Consider the following 18950-nt stretch of genomic DNA (forward strand, 5'->3'; position numbering starts at 1 on the left):
CGGCATTGTCACTTCTATACACCTACGGTCTTCTGATTTCTTTTCTGTCAAAACAAGAACAAAATTGTCAGTTTCTAGACAGCTTTGGAATGGGAGGTACATTATATAGAGAGAGAAGAGGAAGAGGAGGCGAAGGCGTAGCGAGGTGAGCTAGTTGGTGTCTCGTTATCCGGTCACTGTATATAAACAGTATCTACATCCGTTGAATGGGATCGTTTCTGATGGGAGCAGGGCTGAGCTAAGACTTCAATTCACATCCAATTCTTGAATAGCTTGCACACGAGAGGACCAACATGTATATGCATATAAGTTCAGATGAGGTGGACTCGAGAATCCGTGCCATGCCACAGTCTAAAAATTAAAAAAAGACACAAGGAAAAATATAGTATGAAAACAAGTTCGTTCCAAGAATCGCCCCAAAGAGCAGAAACCAAGGACTTATTACTTAGAATCGCAGTACCCCGGGGTCGTATCAACGGCACCGCGGAGCCAATTTTGAATGGTCAGGGCGGTCGTGTAAATACAGCAAATAACGCCGAAGGAAGCGAGTACAATGTCGGCAATGGCCTGTTTCCGGGAATGGGCACAGGCGCGGAGATGGAGGAGAGGCTAGACAAATTTCCAGTTAGCGATGCGTCTATTTGGTAGGGATAGAGAACGGTCGAAACCAAGCCAACATACCGGATACACGTAAATCAATGGAACACAAGCGAAGCTTCCGACCAGCGAAACAAACTTGTCCAAGTCGTCGGCACCTCCCCAAGCGACAACCGCACAAACCAGGACAAGGAAGAAGCGGAAACAATTCTTCTCCCATTTGATCCAAGGGTTATACTTGCCGCTGCGGCTGAAAAGCTCGTTCTCCATGATTCGGATGGCGGGGAAGAGCTGCAGGGGAGTGCTAAGCAAGATTGCAAGCGAGTAGAGGAACTGGACAACGTTGACAAATTTGTCATCCTGGGGTAGATTAAGAAGGATGACAGTCTTCGTTTTTGAACCGTATGCGGCATAGCTGAGGGCACCTGCTGAGAGGAAGATGAAAGTGATGACGATCATGACACCACCAAGGACAGCTGGAAAACGTTGCGGCTTTTTCATCGATTCTTGAATTGGAATGATGAGGCCAATGCCCTCATAGGTGAAGATGGCGGTTCCAATGAACATAGACCAGGTCGCCGGATTGAAAGAGCTGACATCAGAGATGCCCCCATTGCTGACGAGGGTGCTGACGTCGTAAAAGTAGATATACAACAGTCCAAGCAGAATAAAAACGTCCGCAATAAGCGCGGTAAAGCCAAGCTTGCTGATGTCGCGAATCAGAGAAAGAGGCATAAAGATGACCAATTGCAACAGCACTAGCCACTTGATGTCGATGAAGGACTTGCATTTGCTCACAGCGAGGACAAATGCTTGTAGGCTTTGTGAGACGAAGACGATGTATGCTGACACGAACCCCAACTGGCTAAGGACGATCGATCCCAGAATAATGCGTCGCATGTGCTTTCCAAATAGAATTCCACCAATGTCACCAAAAGACCCATTGATCTTCATGCGGGTGTTAACCAGCAGAATGAAGGCATAGTAGCTCAGAATAGAGACGCCCAGTAGCACCATACTACTGAATAGTAAACCGCCGTTCAGGAACGCCCGAGGCAGAAACAGAATGCCGGTGCCGACAAAGGACTTAAGCAGCAGCAGAACAGCTCCAGTCGTAGTTGTTGTCCCTGCCGGTGCACGCTGTTTATGCTTCCGCTTCTTGCGACCCGGTGTTTCACCCTGAAGCAGTGCCGCCTCTTCTCCGGACTCTCTCTCTTCATCTCCCTCGTCCCAACTTGCACCAGATGAGAAATACTCATCGGGACCTAAAGCCTCATCATCTTCTTCTAGCTCCTCTCCCGCAAAGTGACCGTACATTGTCAGAAACTCCAGAAAGCTTGATGTAGGAAGCTGAGGGGGGCCATGATGCCCCCCTGAAGTTGACCCTTGTGCACTTCCCCTTTGCGGGCTGGCCGCTGTTCTTCGCAGATAGTCTCTTCGAAACCCTCCTGGTACTCGAATGGTGTTGATATCCTCCGTCTCGGTCTCCGGCGTTGGCCGACTGACGCTGAAACTCTTGCTGCGTAGAAACTTCCCCGCGGCCTCGGCCTCTGCATCCTCGGCCCACCGGTAGACTTGTCGAGTAATGTCACCTCCCTGAAGCTGTAGACTGGAGAACTCATCCTCGCCGCCAAAGCTTGTCGCAATCTGCGAGTGGACGTCACTGTTGTCCGCCACGTCCTGGGGGAGAACTAGATGTCTCTTCACAACTTCGGGGTCTTCGTACGGCGCCATACTAGGCGAGTCATTTCCATACTTGTTGTCAAATGAGCCGTAATGTGATGCGACTGGTCGGTTATCTAGAGTCGATGGCCCCGGGGCGGGCGACCCACCTAGGCGCGGCGGTGTTCCAAATCTCGGAGGGGAGCGGCCTACACTATCCTGAAGTGCTGAAGCAATCATCGACTGGCCGGGACCCGGAAGAGAGGACGGGTCGTCGACAGCCCGAAAATTATGCTCGGTGTTGTTGCTCGTCACCGGACGACTGGCCGGGATGCCTTGCCGAGACGAGATCGATGTACCCAGGGAAGGCGAGGGAACTGGCGAAGCAAGTCGTGCAATCGAGGCCTGTCTGAATCCCACGTCCGGCGCCGGAGAGTGTGACCGACCCGGCGAGGTCGCGATCGGTCGGGATTGAGACGGGTTCAGGGACGAACCCTCTCCGTTATCAGCCATGCTGGAGGATGGCCCGAGGCGTCACTGGCAGCTCCACATAAAATAATACGGGTGACCAGAATAGGCGTGAGGTCTGGGGCGTCGTGGTGGCTTGAGTCGTGCAGGTGTTGGGGCCAGAGTTGGGGGATATGGACGCTTGGGGTCAAGTTTCAGTCAGTGATCGCCGAATTTGCACTGTTTGTTCCCACCCACACACGTCACTTGTTTCCCTTTCGACCCACGTTGTACTACTCTCTGTTGGTCCTACAAGGACAACCGATAGCCCGTGTGCCATGTGAGACAACCGGGAAACGACATCTATTGACCAGAACGGCTACAGACCGACCTTCCTCCGACGCGATGTCCCGCCGACGCCCAAATTTCTCGACCAGAACCGCCGAGGAGGATGTCGCGCGCCTCGATCCAGGTGATTCAGTGCCTACCAATCTCTTTCGCGATATCGCTCAGTGGTGGGATAAACGGGACCACAATACGGAAGCAGAGGAAAACAGCGGAGAGAGAGTTTCTCCTGCCGGGCCTTTACATGAGTCCAGTACCCACAAGGACCACAAACATGGGCATCGGTTCCGCTCAACGGATGAGCCCAAGAAGCTCGGGACTCTTTCCGGCGTCTTTGTTCCGACGACATTGAATGTGCTGAGCATTCTGATGTTCCTTCGTTTTGGTTTCATTCTAGGACAGGCAGGCGTATTGGGCATTCTCGGTATGCAAATTAGCTAAGGGTTTGAGAGAGGATGGCTAATTCGCCAAAGTGCTGCTCATAATCTCATACACGATCAATCTCGTGACGACAATGTCTCTTTCCGCCATTGCAACAAACGGGACAGTGAGAGGCGGAGGTGCATACTACCTGATCTCTCGGTCTCTCGGCCCCGAGTTTGGCGGGTCCATTGGTTTAGTCTTTTATTTAGGCACCGTCTTCAATACCGGCATGAACGCTGTTGGTCTCGTCGATTGCTTTACCCAGAATTTTGGGATTTATTCCGGGAGCTGGGCGAACTTCCTTCAGGAAGGCTTTTGGTGGCAGTACTTGTGGGGCACGGTTATCCTTGTTCTCTGTACCGGTATCTGCTTGGCCGGAAGTTCCATGTTCGCCAAGGCGAGCAACGGGCTGTTGATCATCCTACTCGTGGCCACGTTTAGTATCCCCTTGTCAGCCATCTTCATGAAGCCTTCTTCTTGGCCGGAGCACGGGGTCGAGTTCACGGGCCTCCGCGTGAGGACTCTACTTGAGAATCTGAAACCCCATCTGACAAAAGGCGCTGCGGGTAGTCAGATCAAAGGGAGAGAAACCTTTCAAGATCTGTTTGGGATTCTCTTCCCCGCCACGGGCGGAATCTTCGCTGGTGCGAGCATGTCGGGCGATCTGAAGAACCCGAGCAAGTCTATCCCCAAAGGTACCCTTTCGGGTCTGGCTTTGACTTTTATCACCTACACGCTTGTCATTTTGGCCATGGCAGCTTCGATCACACGGGATTCCTTCTATAATAACGTGAATGTGATTCAGGTCGTAAGTGAATCATTTTTCGGGAAGTACGATCCGGGCCCAACTAATTTGCCTACAGGTCAATGCCTCCGATGCCGTCATACTTCTCGGCGAATTTGCTACCTCGTTCTTTTCCTCGCTGATGGGGGTTATCGGATCTGCCAAGCTTCTCCAGGCCATTGCCCGAGATAGTTTACTCCCGGGATTCGGAATTTTCGGACAAGGAACCCGGAAGACTGACGACCCAATTTACGCGATAGTTGTGACTTTCGTGTTTGCTCAACTTACGATGCTGTTTGATATCAATCGTATCGCGTCTTTTGTCACCATGACCTACCTGATGACTTTCCTGGTCACGAATCTGGCCTGCTTCCTCTTGAAGATCGGTTCTGCCCCGAACTTCCGGCCGTCGTTTCATTACTTCAACTGGCAGACGGCTGCAGCTGGAACTCTAGTCTCTGGTGTCAGCATGTTCTTTGTGGACGGTCTGTATGCCACAGGCTGTGTCAGCATCTTGGTTGTGCTTTTCTTATTGATCCACTATAGTTCGCCTCCCAAGCCGTGGGGCGATGTTAGCCAGAGCCTGATATACCACCAGGTCCGCAAGTACCTGCTCCGGCTGCGGCAAGAGCACGTCAAATTCTGGCGGCCACAGATTCTACTCTTTGTGGCTGATCTTGACAGGCAGTACAAAATGGTCTCCTTTTGCAACTCGCTGAAGAAAGGCTCTCTTTTTGTCCTTGGACATGTCATCGTGACCGAAGATTTTTCATCGGCGGTCCCAGAAGCACGCCGGCAGCAGACAGCATGGACCAAGCTCGTCGAATACTCCAAGATTAAGGCCTTTGTTAATATATCTGTATCGCCCGCGGTAGAATGGGGAATGCGGAATATTGTTCTGAATTCGGGACTAGGAGGGATGCGACCTAACATTGTCGTGCTTGACCAATATCGACAAAATCAGTCCTTGGTCGAAACAGTGTCAACGACCGGCTTGCGGAGAGATTCATCCAAGTCTAGACGTCTATCAGCTGCGTCAGGCACCCGCAATGACGCGTCCGAAGAGGCAGGTTCGGCAAATACAATGAGCTCCAAAAACTATGTCACGATTCTTGAAGACCTTCTGTTCAAGTTGCGAATTAATGTCGCCGTGGCTAAGGGATTTGAGGACCTTGAACTGCCAGATCCTCATGGCCATCACACGAAGAAATATATTGATCTGTGGCCAATTCAAATGTCAGCTGAGCTTGGGGCTGATAATGAAAGCAAGCAGAACGTTCTGACGACGAATTTCGATACTTATACCCTTATTCTTCAACTGGGTTGCATTCTCAACACCGTCCCTTCTTGGAAGAGAACCTATAAACTAAGAGTGGCTGTGTTTGTCGAGTATGAGACCGACGTGGAAGATGAAAGAGGAAGAGTCGAAGCACTTCTGGAGAAGTTGCGGATAGAAGCCGAAGTTCTGGTCTTCTGGCTGGCTTGCGGCGATCTGAAGGCTTACCGGATCATCGTCAATGGCGATACCTCTCCGGAGGTAGCTGATGCCGAAGATAGTGTTCATTCCGTTCTGCGAGGCGAAGAATGGTGGCTAGGTGTGGTACGAGCTCGCAACTGTTTCCAGAACTTGCAAGATTCTGATGCAGCGGGTGACTGTCCTCAGCAACTACAGCAAGCTGCCACCTGGCAAGGCCCCTCAAGTCAGGAAAGCGGAGCCAAGACTTTACAGCAACATGTGACCGGCCTGAAGAAGTTGATCCAGAACACCACGCGAAAGCGGTCTGTGTCCAGCTTTCGGGCTCTTGGGGGTTTCCCACTGGGAATGCAAACACACCGGTTGCTGGATGCGTTTGTCGACTACGATAGTCCAGAGAGCTCAGCTGAAAATAGCGAGGACAGTGATCTGGAACCATATATCAGCGAGCCTGAAATGGATGACGGCGATGAGGAAGACTTGGCCAGTAGTCGAAACGAGAGCAGGTCGAAACCGGGCCTTCTGCGACCACTGGGCCGGTCCAGTAGTGATGATTACAATCCCAGTGCAGGATCTTCTAGCACTGAAAGAGCACAAGAATGGACTACTCGCGCTCAAACGATCCCCTCCATCGTTACAACAGGAGATGACGAAAGATCACCCAAGAGTCAGTCTCCTGCCCCTCGTCCTCCCATGAGCCGCTCTGCATCCAGCAATCGATTCAGCTCGTCGCCAATACCTGAAGCCAAAGTCAACACAGAGGAAGAAGGAGCGGGACCGTCCATCATGTTCGCTCCTAACGCTTCGCCTCCTCGTTTTGCCCAGAATCCAAAGAAGTTGGATTCTATCTACGCACGGCGCCCGTCCGCTCCGTCCCCCACTTCCACAAGCAACAACAACCAACCGGCAATGGGATACCCCGGACGTGCCTCGATCCCTCTGTGTTTCAACGATCTTCCAAGCCGCGCACAGCATTTGATTTTGAACGAATTGATGGTTCAACAGAGCGGCGAGACTGCTGTCATTTTCACAACTCTGCCATCACCGGTGGAAGGTACTTCCCTCCGTGAGGAGGACAGTATGTCCTACCTAGATGATTTGGAGGTGTTGTGGCAAGGACTGCCTCCGTGCCTGCTGGTCCATAGCAATAGCATGACTGTGACGATGAACCTGTGATGAGTGATGACCTTGCATATAATTTATATTCTGCAAATTGTCTTGGACTTCGATATACGTAGAACCTGTTTTGTTTCTTTCATTTTCTCAGACTGTATCTAGTCAGGCAACCAGTCCTATAGTTTAGATGCATAGCAACCATTGTTTGGCATAGCACATAACCCTATTTCAAGGAACACATGGCTGAAGGGTCTTGTGACAAGTTCATTTTGAAGTCTGCGCTAGAGCACGATGCGAGGAAGCGATATCGGACCAGCTATTCAGGATACGAAATAACCCCACTGAATCTGTTTAATATGGGCTGATGGAAAGACACGATTTGAAAAGCAAACTGCGTACCTTGTACTTAAGCAAAATGTATACCTTGTACTTAGTTGCCTGAAGTATAATTGCCTGTTCAGGAATAGCGGGGTCATCTCGCACAGCCCCCATCTGGTCCTGATTGTTCAGCCTCGTTTGGCAAGAATTTAACATATCTTCATCAATAACATGCCTCTTACTGCTCTTCCAAATGAAATAATCCTTTTAATTGCGGCCCAACTGGATTCAGAAACTGATATTCTGCACTTTCTGATCACCAACCGCACTCTGTACAACCTTCTCATCCTCGAGCTGTTCAGAAGAAATGTGGAGCATACCGAAGGCAGCGCTTTGATCAAAAGCGTTGAAAACTGCAACGAGTGGGCTGTGAGAACCCTGTTATCTCTGAAAGCGAATCCGAATATTGTCGCATTCGACCTTGAATGGAACACGCCCTTGACGATTGCTGTCACGTACGGCTATACAGCTATAGTCCAAATTCTTCTTGAGAATGGAGCAAACCCCGGTTTCGTGAACTACCGAGGAACAAGGCCCTTAAATAGGGCTATCAAATACAATCAGGGTACCTGCATCATGAAGTTGCTGATTGACTATGGTGCCTACAACGACCCCAATGTCCGCCCTGAACCAGGGACTCAGAGCAGTCACCGTCATGAAGATGACCCGCTAGTCGCCGCCGTGGTATCAGGCGACATCCAAAAACTTGAGATACTTTGTGCCTATGCGAATTTGAACCTCTCGGACCGCCACCTGGGGCCGAGATTACTTCGCTCTGCTGTCCAGTTTGGGAGTTCCTCGCAAATGATGAAGATGCTTCTTGACTCTGGCCTTGACCTCAGTGGGGAAGATGGGTTTGATTCGTTGAAACACGCTGCTAGAATGTCATCGCTGCCAATGGTGCAGCAGCTGCTAGATCTTGGTGCCCCCGTGAACGCGCCAGCCGGCTGCCAAAGCATCAGCCCCTTACATCTTGCTGCGGATCCTAACTATTCTACTGATGTGGCCATCGTCAGGCTACTTATTGACCGCGGGGCTCAAGTCAATGCCATGACTTTTACTGGCCAGACCCCCCTACATTGCACAGCTCGTCGATGCGATGTTCCTGTCGCAAGGGTGCTTCTTGATAATGGCGCGGATGTGAATATCCAAAATGATTATGAAAAAACTGCATTGCATATTGCCGCTGAGTTGAATGGTACGGATTTGATCAAGCTGCTGCTTTCTTGCGGAGCCACGGTGCCTTCTAAAGCTAATGGCCTGCCTCCTATTCGCTTGGAGGCGGACGACCCAATCGCCCAGATGTTTCTCGCGCATGATTCCAATGCGCATTTTCGAGAATAAAGAGGGGTTGTGAGCGTGTACAGTGTTGTTCTCTTATTCTTGTAACCTTGATAGATTGGCTATGATATGTGCAAGTTAGGCCATTTGCAGCTCATATTAATGAATATTACCTAAGTGTAGCCATCTCACTCAAAAACCACTTCTATCCAACAGCCATTACATCATCTGATCTGTCCAAAGAGTCCTCTTCATCTATTTGTGCTACTTGCGGTCTTGATAGGCTAACCAAGGCACTCTGAACCATTGCAACTCCCTTTTCGGGACAGCCAGAGCGCATCTGACGAAACACCTCGAGACTTTTCCAGCACAGTTCGAGCAGACTAGCCTTTTCGTCTGCGGAGCTATCAAAGGCGCAGATGAGTACTATCAGAGTTGCAGAGACAACACGATGGTAGAAACATGACCAATGATCGATGCCAGCGTCTTGGACGAGAGCCTTGTGTGCTAAAAGTATTGTCTCCCGCGAAGCACCAATGCAAACGCTCCTGGCCATACTGGAGGTGTAAAAGGGCGTCGAGATGTGCACATTGGCAAAGAACGGGCGGTGCGCAACGAGCATCAAATGGTTGAAGTCTAGGAATTTATTAGATACCTCCCCTATACTGGCAATGATATACTCACGGAGCTCCACTTCGTAGTACTGGCGCTGTATCCAGGTTGTGATTTCCAATACGTGGAGCCGCGCCGCGGGAACACTATCCCGAGGGGAGAGATGGACGGGCAGTTCTCCTCTCCATGTCATAAGCTCTGCTTGGTGATTCATAAGTCGGCCCACGTAAGACTGCATCGAAAGGCCTTTCTCGCTGATGTCCGATAGCTGAATAGCAGATTTAGTGGGGTTATTGTCAACGTTATCACAAGCAACATACCAGATCAATGATCTTGCGAGCTATTCTGCTGAGCTTGGCCATGAAAACAATAAACGTGATCTTGCTCGCATTTGCGGCCAGATCCTGTCGAGCTAATTAGTTGGGGCTTCAATGATGAGTTTAAATACCCCTTACCAAGGGCTCATGTGGATAAGCAGCTTTGGCGTCAGTCTCCCGGATGCACAGTGGTTTTCCGTATTCGAGACAGAGCTCCGACTCCAAGCTATACAGAGTCCACCATGTTCGTAGTGCAGCCTGAGTCTCGATTGCAGCGGCGCTGGCAGAATCCAGGTCACGGTTGATCCCGGTTGAATATGCAATTCTGATGGCAATTCCCAAGTAGTCATACGCCACTAAACGGTGTTAGAATTGAGAACTTGATATTTTCAGGGAACACTGACGGTTGGGATGAGCTACATGATGTGCATAAGTCGCCTTGAAAATTGTCAGAAGGATAAGAACGCTGGCGTTAGGAGTGGAACTGTTACCATCAACATAGTAGCCTGAACTATCTCCAAGCAGTTTCCGCCAAGTGCACCGCCAAGAAGCTTCTGCGCCTCGGCAAAATAACTGGCTGCCCACTGGGGATCATTTGCTGCGGCTTTGGAGTATAGAGCACCCAAGGCCAAGACTGAGTAAATCAAGCAATGACTCTGACGAGTATGAGTGTTATTCGAGTCTGAAGGGGATGCGTTCCAGAAGAGTCCATAGGCACATCTAAAAGTGTCTTCGTTCAGGACAGGGATTGTATCATGGACGGTGAGAAAGAAACAATCCACATGCGCGTTGGCAAGGTGCTCCCGTATTTTCCATGTGCCTTCGCTTTGGAGATCGGTGGATGCGTAGATATCCAGTCTTGAGACTCTTTCGGAGTGAGACATCAGAGGCTCATTCAATTCCCATCGTAGTCTTTTCGTTGGCCGTACATCATGGCCATCAGTTGATTCCGACCAGGACAGCTTGTTCTCCATTGATTTGAGAAGCGCGATGGTGGAGGTAGGTCCGTAGGATGATACATTGTTTTCGTCAAAAATGGTGACCCCAGAGATATTCTGGTCAGTGGTGTGGCCAGCGCCTCCTGTGACATGAGCTTTGGTATATACTAAACCAAAGGAGACAGAGAGCAAATACCTGGTGAATCCACTGCACTGCTCGGCTGATATGTCCTCTCGCCAAATACCGCACGCTCTAGTTCGATCACCCTTGCATTGATAATATCAAGCCCCCTAGGCGTCACGTCAGCTCGAGGGGGAAACGGGGTATCTGCTATCACTTACCCGATAACCCTGCTAGCTGTCGTAGACGGGTCGTAGGCGCACTGGCTGTGACTATTCTCACACGATTGACAAGGCAAGAGGCCATTGCACTATCTCAATTAGTTTCCACTTGTCCTGCGTGTGCGACCTGGCGAGCAGTACTACCTTTAGCTTCCGTGCACGGCAAGGATTGCACGCTTCCGTTGTTTTCTTGCGGAGTCCGGTCGTGAGACCAGTCTTTTGATGCTGCTGCACGGTCGACATACTGCGGGGAATCGTTGTGGCAATTGGACCAAGGTGTATGTCTCGCGGAGATCCCGACTCCCTTGATTCATAGATGAATGTTTATGCTTATGTCATATATTTGATTGGGCAGGGATCTCCCCGAGTTGAGCGTCCCACTCTAAGCAAACCTGTAATCTGCAGTTGAACAAGCTATGGACTATTAATTTTCACTGCAATGGTTTATTCAATGCTCTGGTAACTAAATATTGTCATGAATTATGGGGCGCCGAACCCTACACCCGTGGGCCATATACGCTGCACGATGATTTGTAGGAGCTGGGCTGGTACGAGATGTAATGCCTGTGTTATTGCCATGATTACTCCTCGGTGCGCGTACAAAGATGAATGGTACTTAGAGCTGGGGAAATTGTGCAAAACAAAAGAGCAAAGAGTACTTCTGCAGGGTTGGATTTGGTTGGCCCTGTCATCCTTATCCCCACACCGAATTGATCCAATCGCGGAGACCCCGAGGATCCAAGTTCCACGCGGGGACCATAGCCAAGTCATTCGAAGTGGGGTAAATAGAAATGTAAACACCTGCTAACTGCTCTAGATCGTTCCCACAATCGCGACTCGGTGACGTTGAGAACAGCTAGGTTGGCTTCGGAAAAACTAGGAAATAAAGCTCGTACCGAGGGGGAGGAAACTATAAAGCCCGGAAACCCACAACTTTATCCCGCTAAGCAACTTCGAAAAAAGCAATGTGTGCAGGAACCTAGCGCTGCAGTCAATCCAAAATGGCCTCAAAGAAATCTACCCGCAAAAGGCCCGTGGAGTGGGAGGAGCATTCCCCTGGTGATCGTGGAAAGCTTGTCAAGCACGGCAGGTTGACAACGGCAGCCGAGGGGTTTTTCGAAGCACTGAGTACGTTAGAAACAGCCCCAATATTTTCTGAACAAACAGGCTCACCTTGTATCTGAAGCGGAGGCTGGTGTTACTCATTGCTTTGCCAATTTGTTCGTCTACTGGTAAATCGGCGTTTGACACTTCTCTGACAAGATGGAATAGGGGCAGCGACCATCCCGCCATCCTGGAAGCTGTAATAAGAGCGAAGCAAGGTGCGATTCGGCCACGTTCTTTCTGATCAGCAAAAGCTCATTATATGACAGAAAACAGTACCAAGGTTCCTGAGATCATTACTTGTCCTTCCGAGCTTGTGGCCTTGTCCGCAGCACTGGGATATGCCCAGGTCACGGGTATTCCGGTATGACAATTGCTGGCCAATCCATATACTTCTACTAAATGAAGCAAATATAGCAATGTGTTCTCGTACATGTTGACTGTGGAACTCTGGCTATGGGACAATCCATCCACAATGCCTCAGCGAGCAGAGTGCCGGTTTTGTGTTTTGCGGGTCTCAGCCCCTTCACTCAAAACGGGGAACTGCTAGGCTCAAGAACCGAGTGAGGAAATTGCCAGAATCTTTGGAAATGGAGCTGATTGTTTTCATAGATTCATACATTGGGTGCAAGACGTGCCTGATCAAGCAGCGATTGTCCGCCAATATTGCCGTTTTGCAGGGGAGATCAAGACTGGACGAAATATCAAGGAGATGGTGTATCGAGCTCTGCAGCTTACTATGTCAGACCCTAAAGGCCCGGCCTATTTGACTGCAGCGAGGGAGGTTCTTGAAGAAGTGAGCCAGCTTCAGTCAAGTCGGAGAGAACTTCACTGACTAGACGGACATAGAGTGTGGAGAGGGAATATCTCGGAGAGCAAACCCTCTGTCCGATAGTACCCAGTGCATTGCCAGAGTCGGGTAAGCAGCCTTGTCTCGTCTCAGCTGAATATTGCTGAGGTCACCAGAGGTGGAATTGATTGCGACTGCACTTATAGGCGCAAAGAGACCGCTGGTCATTACGGGATATCTGGGTCGCAATCGCCAAGCTCCTTCCCTACTAGCAGAGCTTTGCGATAAGCTGCCAATAAGTGTGGTGGAAATGGTAGGCTCTGACATGTGTTTGCGGAGTGACCATGAAGGGTATCTGGGCGTCACTGTCACTACACACTTAGAAGTCTGCGAAGCGGATGTGATTCTAATCCTGGACTGTGATGTGCCATGGATCCCTACCGCTGGAAAGCCACAGAAGGGTATTTATGCCCATCTTCTTCATTTTAGAAGTATGTTGACTGTCCAGGAACGAAAATTTTCCATCTCGATGTTGATCCGCTCAAGCAACAAATGCCGCGTACATACCCAGATTCTTTTACATTGGGCCATATTTCTAATACTTGATGTCCAGTATTTTCTTTCAATATGACTCGCAGACTCCGAGTCAGTTGCGCGATTGCACTGAAGCAACTCAATGCCTTTCTCGACAAGCAAAGCATTGACAGAGGGCGCTACACCAAAGCGTTTGAAGCACGCAGCAATCGCTATCAGAGTTGGCGGGAAAACTTACGCAGTTTAGAGACTGTATCTGTGAAAGGTGTCATCAGTACTCCGTACTTGACATCTAGACTGCGAAACTCCCTTCCACAGGACACCATCTATGTTCTGGAGGCTGTCACCAACGCGGGGCATGTTATCAATCACCTCAACCTAACTCAGGTAGGTTTGCTCAATCAGACGTATCTTCACAGCACTTACAATCCTTTAGCCAGGTTCTCTTGTCGGCACTGGGGCCGGTGGCTTGGGATGGGGCGGCGGTGCCTCGCTGGGTATCAAGTTAGCCAAGCCAGATTCCTTCATCTGTGCAATGTGAGTGTCTACAATCCACGAGATATCAAAGTCTAATGACATCACAGCATCGGAGATGGATCATATCTCTTCAGCCAGATGGAGAGCGTGTATTGGATTGCCCGGCGCTATAACATTCCATTCCTGTGTATCGTGTTAAACAACAGCGGGTGGAATGCACCCAAGGTGTCGGCTCTTCTTGTCCACAAGGATGGGTTGTCGTCAAAGTCGAACATGGGTGGTATGTCAAAACAACATGGGAGTTTAATAAACTGACGAACGGTTAGATCTCAATCTCTCGTTTAATCCCTCGCCTGACTATCCTGGAATTGCCGCTGCTGCTGGTGGTGCATGGGGTGCAACTGTCAAGGTACCAGAAGAGTTGGATCCAGCTCTCAAGGAGGCAATACATGTTGTCCGCAATGGACGATGTGCTGTCGTTGATGTGGCGTAAGTTGAACACCGCTCGAGTTGGTTAGTAGGGCAATAGGGCTAACTTTTCAGTGTGCCGTCAATGTGGAAGGAGAATTAGACAAGCATAGGTCGAGAAACAACAACACAAAATTACAATATGGGTCCGTGTAAATAGCTGATAGTAGAGAATGCAATAGGGTATTCCGAGGCCCATCGTCAATACATAATCATCTCCCATGTCCTTATCATCTAGCTGACGTGAGGATGCTGACATGGATACATATAGAGACGATCCCGGCGAAGCTACTGCACTGCGCCGCACACACTAACCTAAACCAGTCCTAAGGCGAACAGACTGCAGAAACGATAGGATTCTCAGATCTTTTAGTCCAGAAAAATGGAAAAATCTCTTCTGTTTACACTAACACGCTGACCAATACCCAATTCGGGCCATCTTATTGGCCCCCGAGCCGGGGAACCAGCGACCCGCAGCTCAAACCCCGTGTCACCCCGTTTCCCTTTCTTTCGCTTTTCCTCTTGCAATTGTTGTATTGTTTGACTTCTCAATCGCTTTCCTTTCTCTTTCTCTTCCTCTTCCTCTTCATTTTCCTCTTCCCTTATTCTTCTTCCCGCAACCCCCGCCAAACCATGAGCGAAAGTCTGCGGCCGACCAACGGAGCCAAACCTTCCAATTCCAACCAGCGTCGCACGCCTACCCACTCCCTCCCCAGCGGCGCGCAGAACGGCCTCCCTGTTCGGTCTCGCGCTTCAGTCAACGGCAACGGCCAAGTTGACTCGGATAGTCTCTCCGACAGCGCATCCTCCACCGACTCGTCCCAAGTGAACGGCGCGGGGAAATCTCATCGGCCCGCCATGTCGCGTAAAGCATCCTCCCCCATGGCGCCCGCCTTCATGGTGTCTGCCCCAGGCAAAGCCATTGTGTTCGGTGAGCACGCCGTCGTTCACGGCAAGGCAGCCATGGCAGCGGCCATCTCACTCAGATCGTACCTGCACGTCACAACCCTCTCCAAGTCACAACGCACCGTCACCTTAAATTTCAGAGACATTGGCCTCGACCACACGTGGGACATTGACGCCCTGCCCTGGGATCTTTTCCACCAGCCGTCCAAAAAGAAGTACTACTACGACCTCGTCACCTCCCTCGACCCCGAACTCGTCGCCGCGATCCAGCCGCACCTCGAAGGCGTGGGGAAGGGCATGTCGGAGGAAATCCACAAGCACCAAGTGGGTGGCGCATTTGCTTTTCTCTATCTATTTCTCTCCCTGGGATCCCCGCAAAGCCCAGGCGCCGTTTACACTCTCCGATCCACAATTCCCACCGGCGCTGGACTAGGTAGCAGCGCCAGTGTCTGTGTGTGTTTGAGTTCCGCCCTCCTTCTTCAGATCCGCACGTTGGCCGGTCCGCACCCGGACCAGCCGCCCGAGGAGGCAGAGACACAGATCGAGCGCATCAACCGATGGGCGTTTGTGGGTGAGATGTGCATTCACGGAAACCCTAGCGGGGTGGATAACACGGTCGCCGCGGGCGGCAAGGCCGTGATGTTTCGCCGTGTAGACTATAACAAGCCTCCAGAGGTCACTCCCCTCCTCAACTTCCCCGAACTTCCTCTCTTGCTCGTCGACACACAACAATCTCGCTCGACGAAGACGGAGGTGGACAAGGTCTTCCGACTCAGGGAATCACACCCCGTGGTGACGGAGTCTATTCTTAACGCCATTGATCAAGTATCAACATCGGCGCAAGAACTTGTTGACGACCCTGAATTCGAGAGTTCTCCCGGAAAGGACCTGGCACAACTCGGCACTCTTATCCGCATGAACCACGGGTGTCTGGTGTCGCTAGGTGTTTCCCACCCGCGCTTGGAACGAATCCGCGAACTGGTTGACTACGCCGACATTGGCTGGACGAAGCTGACTGGTGCCGGCGGTGGCGGCTGCGCGATCACGCTTTTGCGCCCAGACGCGAAGAAAGAAGTCGTGCGCGATCTTGAGAAGAAGCTCTCCTCAGAGGGATTCATTAAATATGAAACCGTTCTCGGTGGCGACGGCGTTGGCGTTCTCTGGCCCGCGGTGCTGCGCAATGGCTCTGACGAGGAAGGCGGCGAGGAGATCGATCAACAAAAGTTCGAGAATGCCGTTGGGCCCGAAGGTATCGAACGCCTTGTTGGAGTTGGGATGCACGAGCGGAGAGAAGGGTGGAAGTTCTGGAAGCGAGCGGCGCAGGCTTAGCTGCCTCCTGCCTGTTTTATGTCTTATTCTCGGGTCTGTCTTATTATTCCTAAGGCTCACATATTGGGCGAGTTTATGATCGATCATAACACTATCTAATTTATTGTGTATAGTTATACCACAGAGCAGAATCGTAGTACTTCTAGCATACCACTAATGAAAATTGCACCGTATATACAAACAGCAGAAGATAACAAAAAGAAGGGTATTTTGCAAAATCAAAATCCAAAATCCAAAATCCCCTCTCCCACTTATCCCATCGTAGTCTCCCACCCTTTCTCCATCATAACATCCATCCAAAACGCCCTACTCTCCTGACCCGCATCCATCCGTCTCCACACCTCAGTAACAAGCCTTAAGCACACATTAATCGGTTTCGGAGGCAGCACATGCAGAAACGAGGTGAGACGGCCGAGGATGAATTTCCGTGTGCGCGAGACCTCGATGGCGGCCATTGAGACGGCGGGGCCTTGGTTTTCGTTGCCAGCGGTGTCGTCATTATCGTTATAATTATCGTTATCGTTATTAGTTTCTTCATTGTAATCGTTATTGTCATTGGTATTGCCTTGGCCGTGTGGAGAGGTAGTTCGGTGAGGTGTGCATGTGCGTGGGAGGCGGAGCTCGCTGCTTGATGCAACAAGTAAGAAGGGCTGCAGACATCTTGTGCGGGATTCGAGGGGGATGGTTTTTAGGCGGTGGAGGGTTGTTACAGCGAATTCGGTGAGCCAGTTTTCGTATAAGGAGGTGTCGGGGTCAGGCTCTGTATCGAAGCTTGGGGTGGGGTTTTGTGCTGCTGATGGTTGGCGAGGTGAGGGAGGGTAGAGGTAGGGTTGGGTGGGTAGCGATGGTGAAGGGGCAGTGTTTGGAGAGTTATTATTAGTATTGGTAGCGCCTGCAGGGCTGTTGCTGCAGAAGCCCGGGGGCATATTCATGCCTTCAAGGTCGATTGGGAAGAACGGATCCCGGGACGTAGACGATACAGCAGCGGGGAATTGTGGCCCAGGAGATGGTAGACGGCTGTGCAGCAAGTCCGGGAAGACGCGGTAGAGCTGCATCAGACCCGTACAACGGTAGACTTCGGCCATGGTGAGGAGGTGCCAGACTGGAGTATCGTCGTCGCCGGGACTCACGATCTCAGCTTCAGCGGGGTGGGCAAGGTCCAGGAGCCGAGCTTCTAGTTCCCGGGCCTTTTCAATGGCCATCTGGGCGCGCGAGATGTCGTCTTGAGAAGTGAAGCGTCTGGCTCGAATGCGTTTCCGCTCGCGCCGGACTAGTCGGCCAACTTCGTGGACGGTGAACTGTGTGTCTCGCGCGATGCCGGTCCAAGGATGCGGAACTAGTTGAAGAACTAGAGACTCGTCCATGGATGTTGCGGATCGCGAATTGTCAGAGAACACCATCGTGTCGTTGTCGGTCACGAACGACAGGAGCATCTCCCAGTATATAAGGGCTTCTTCGAAGAACCGGTAGTTGTTACCGGAATTCTTGGATGTGAAGTCAAATCCCGGGCAGTGCGACGAGGACGACGCAATAGTATTGAGCTGTTTGCGCAGAAGATTGAAGAACGAAATGCCCAGATCCGTCGGATCGTGCCAGCTCGCCGTCTGGCCGAGCATGAGAAGTGCCAGCAGCGCCTTATCATCCATGACTGCTTCACGGGTGATGATGTCCACCGCCTCGTTGCGCATCTTCCGGCCCAGAGGCCCGAACTGAGGGAAGTCATTGACTAGCGTTGCAGCTGCCATGCTCTGCATTGTTCGGCACATCGCCAACGAGGAACCCCAAAGTCGGGAGACCGTGGTCCGAAACGGGTTCATTTGGCTATCATAGCTGGAGAACAGCGCGGCAACTTCCTTGAAATAGTATTCGATCAGAGTCCATGACGGGTTGTTTAGGGGACAAGATATGGACATGAAATCGCGGGACGCTGAAGGATGCGGCGCTGGAGGATAACTCCGGACGATGGCTGACGGTGAAAAGTCTCGGTATTTGCTGCTAGGCTCCTCGTCATTCGGGGCGGGTGGACCGATGAGAGACAGGAAACGCGACAGGTCTCCGGGCGAGTCACCCGATCGTCCAAAGCTGTAAACCGATTCTCGCCGCGGCGAGAAGGACGATGGGCCGGGTCCGGGAGATGGCGGACAGAGGTCGGTCAGTTCAGGCAAAGACCCGTTCCCGGGGAGATCCCACAAGTTATCGCAAAGGGCGTTTGGTCCGTCCAGCCCAAAATGAGTAGCGGTAGTGTCGTGCGAGGGTCTTTGGGCCGGGTCATCATTCAAAGATAAAACATGGCCGATGTGCTCAGGCTGCTGCTGCTGTTGTTGCGGCACATTTGACGACGAGGCGGGACTCGTCCTGTTTTCATTTGATATAGATGCGCTGGAAGTCTGATCTGACTGCTCATGCTTGGTGATCCAGCGCAACGACTGTACATAGCCTGGGCAGCGCACGCCCAGACGTGTGCAGCGGCTACAATGTGGTTTCTCTTCGCCGCATTTCACCTGATCCCGTTAGCACCCGACCTAGGAGGTGGAGCGGGACCACGAACCCGTTTACTCTTGCATCGCACACAGCCGTGGCGGGACTTCTTGACTCGCCGCATTGCAAGTAGGAGAGATAGAGATCG

The 18950-nt window shown here is 51.2% G+C and overlaps 7 protein-coding genes across 7 annotated transcripts; 4 read left to right on the plus strand and 3 right to left on the minus strand.

Annotated features, from left to right (window-relative positions):
• Positions 1–441: 441 nt before the first annotated feature.
• On the minus strand, positions 442–2772 carry N7510_007194 (putative amino acid transporter; the record flags this gene model as incomplete). The annotated part of the gene is made up of 2 exons (XM_056979119.1): positions 442–609; positions 682–2772. 2 exons carry the CDS (start codon positions 2770–2772, stop codon positions 442–444), a joined length of 2259 nt encoding a protein of 752 aa, XP_056832162.1.
• A 321-nt stretch (positions 2773–3093) lies between these two features.
• N7510_007195 (putative cation chloride cotransporter) lies at positions 3094–6908 on the plus strand (the record flags this gene model as incomplete). The annotated part of the gene is made up of 3 exons (XM_056979120.1): positions 3094–3475; positions 3525–4282; positions 4338–6908. Coding segments are annotated over 3 exons (3711 nt in total), but the record flags the coding sequence as incomplete, so codon positions are not given.
• A 489-nt stretch (positions 6909–7397) lies between these two features.
• On the plus strand, positions 7398–8570 carry N7510_007196 (ankyrin repeat domain-containing protein; the record flags this gene model as incomplete). The annotated part of the gene is made up of 1 exon (XM_056979121.1): positions 7398–8570. The coding sequence occupies one exon, from the start codon at positions 7398–7400 to the stop codon at positions 8568–8570; it is 1173 nt and encodes a 390-aa protein (XP_056832164.1).
• A 142-nt stretch (positions 8571–8712) lies between these two features.
• Positions 8713–10959, minus strand: N7510_007197 (fungal specific transcription factor domain-containing protein; the record flags this gene model as incomplete). The annotated part of the gene is made up of 9 exons (XM_056979122.1): positions 8713–9143; positions 9192–9387; positions 9440–9523; positions 9575–9792; positions 9841–9874; positions 9928–10517; positions 10571–10665; positions 10717–10725; positions 10778–10959. The coding sequence occupies 9 exons, from the start codon at positions 10957–10959 to the stop codon at positions 8713–8715; spliced, it is 1839 nt and encodes a 612-aa protein (XP_056832165.1).
• A 758-nt stretch (positions 10960–11717) lies between these two features.
• On the plus strand, positions 11718–14192 carry N7510_007198 (uncharacterized protein; the record flags this gene model as incomplete). The annotated part of the gene is made up of 13 exons (XM_056979123.1): positions 11718–11848; positions 11903–11936; positions 11989–12038; positions 12097–12184; positions 12238–12383; positions 12433–12616; positions 12670–12739; positions 12787–13071; positions 13224–13531; positions 13581–13681; positions 13729–13901; positions 13948–14110; positions 14165–14192. The coding sequence occupies 13 exons, from the start codon at positions 11718–11720 to the stop codon at positions 14190–14192; spliced, it is 1761 nt and encodes a 586-aa protein (XP_056832166.1).
• A 530-nt stretch (positions 14193–14722) lies between these two features.
• Positions 14723–16324, plus strand: erg12 (mevalonate kinase; the record flags this gene model as incomplete). The annotated part of the gene is made up of 1 exon (XM_056979124.1): positions 14723–16324. The coding sequence occupies one exon, from the start codon at positions 14723–14725 to the stop codon at positions 16322–16324; it is 1602 nt and encodes a 533-aa protein (XP_056832167.1).
• Positions 16325–16575: 251 nt separating this feature from the next.
• Positions 16576–18926, minus strand: N7510_007200 (Zn(II)2Cys6 transcription factor; the record flags this gene model as incomplete). Its single annotated transcript, XM_056979125.1, has 2 exons — positions 16576–18825; positions 18873–18926. 2 exons carry the CDS (start codon positions 18924–18926, stop codon positions 16576–16578), a joined length of 2304 nt encoding a protein of 767 aa, XP_056832168.1.
• Positions 18927–18950: the final 24 nt, after the last annotated feature.

This window comes from Penicillium lagena (genome assembly GCF_028827675.1).
Source record: "Penicillium lagena strain IBT 129212 chromosome Unknown utg000005l_segment0_segment0, whole genome shotgun sequence".
Classification (NCBI taxonomy): Eukaryota; Fungi; Ascomycota; class Eurotiomycetes; order Eurotiales; family Aspergillaceae; genus Penicillium; species Penicillium lagena.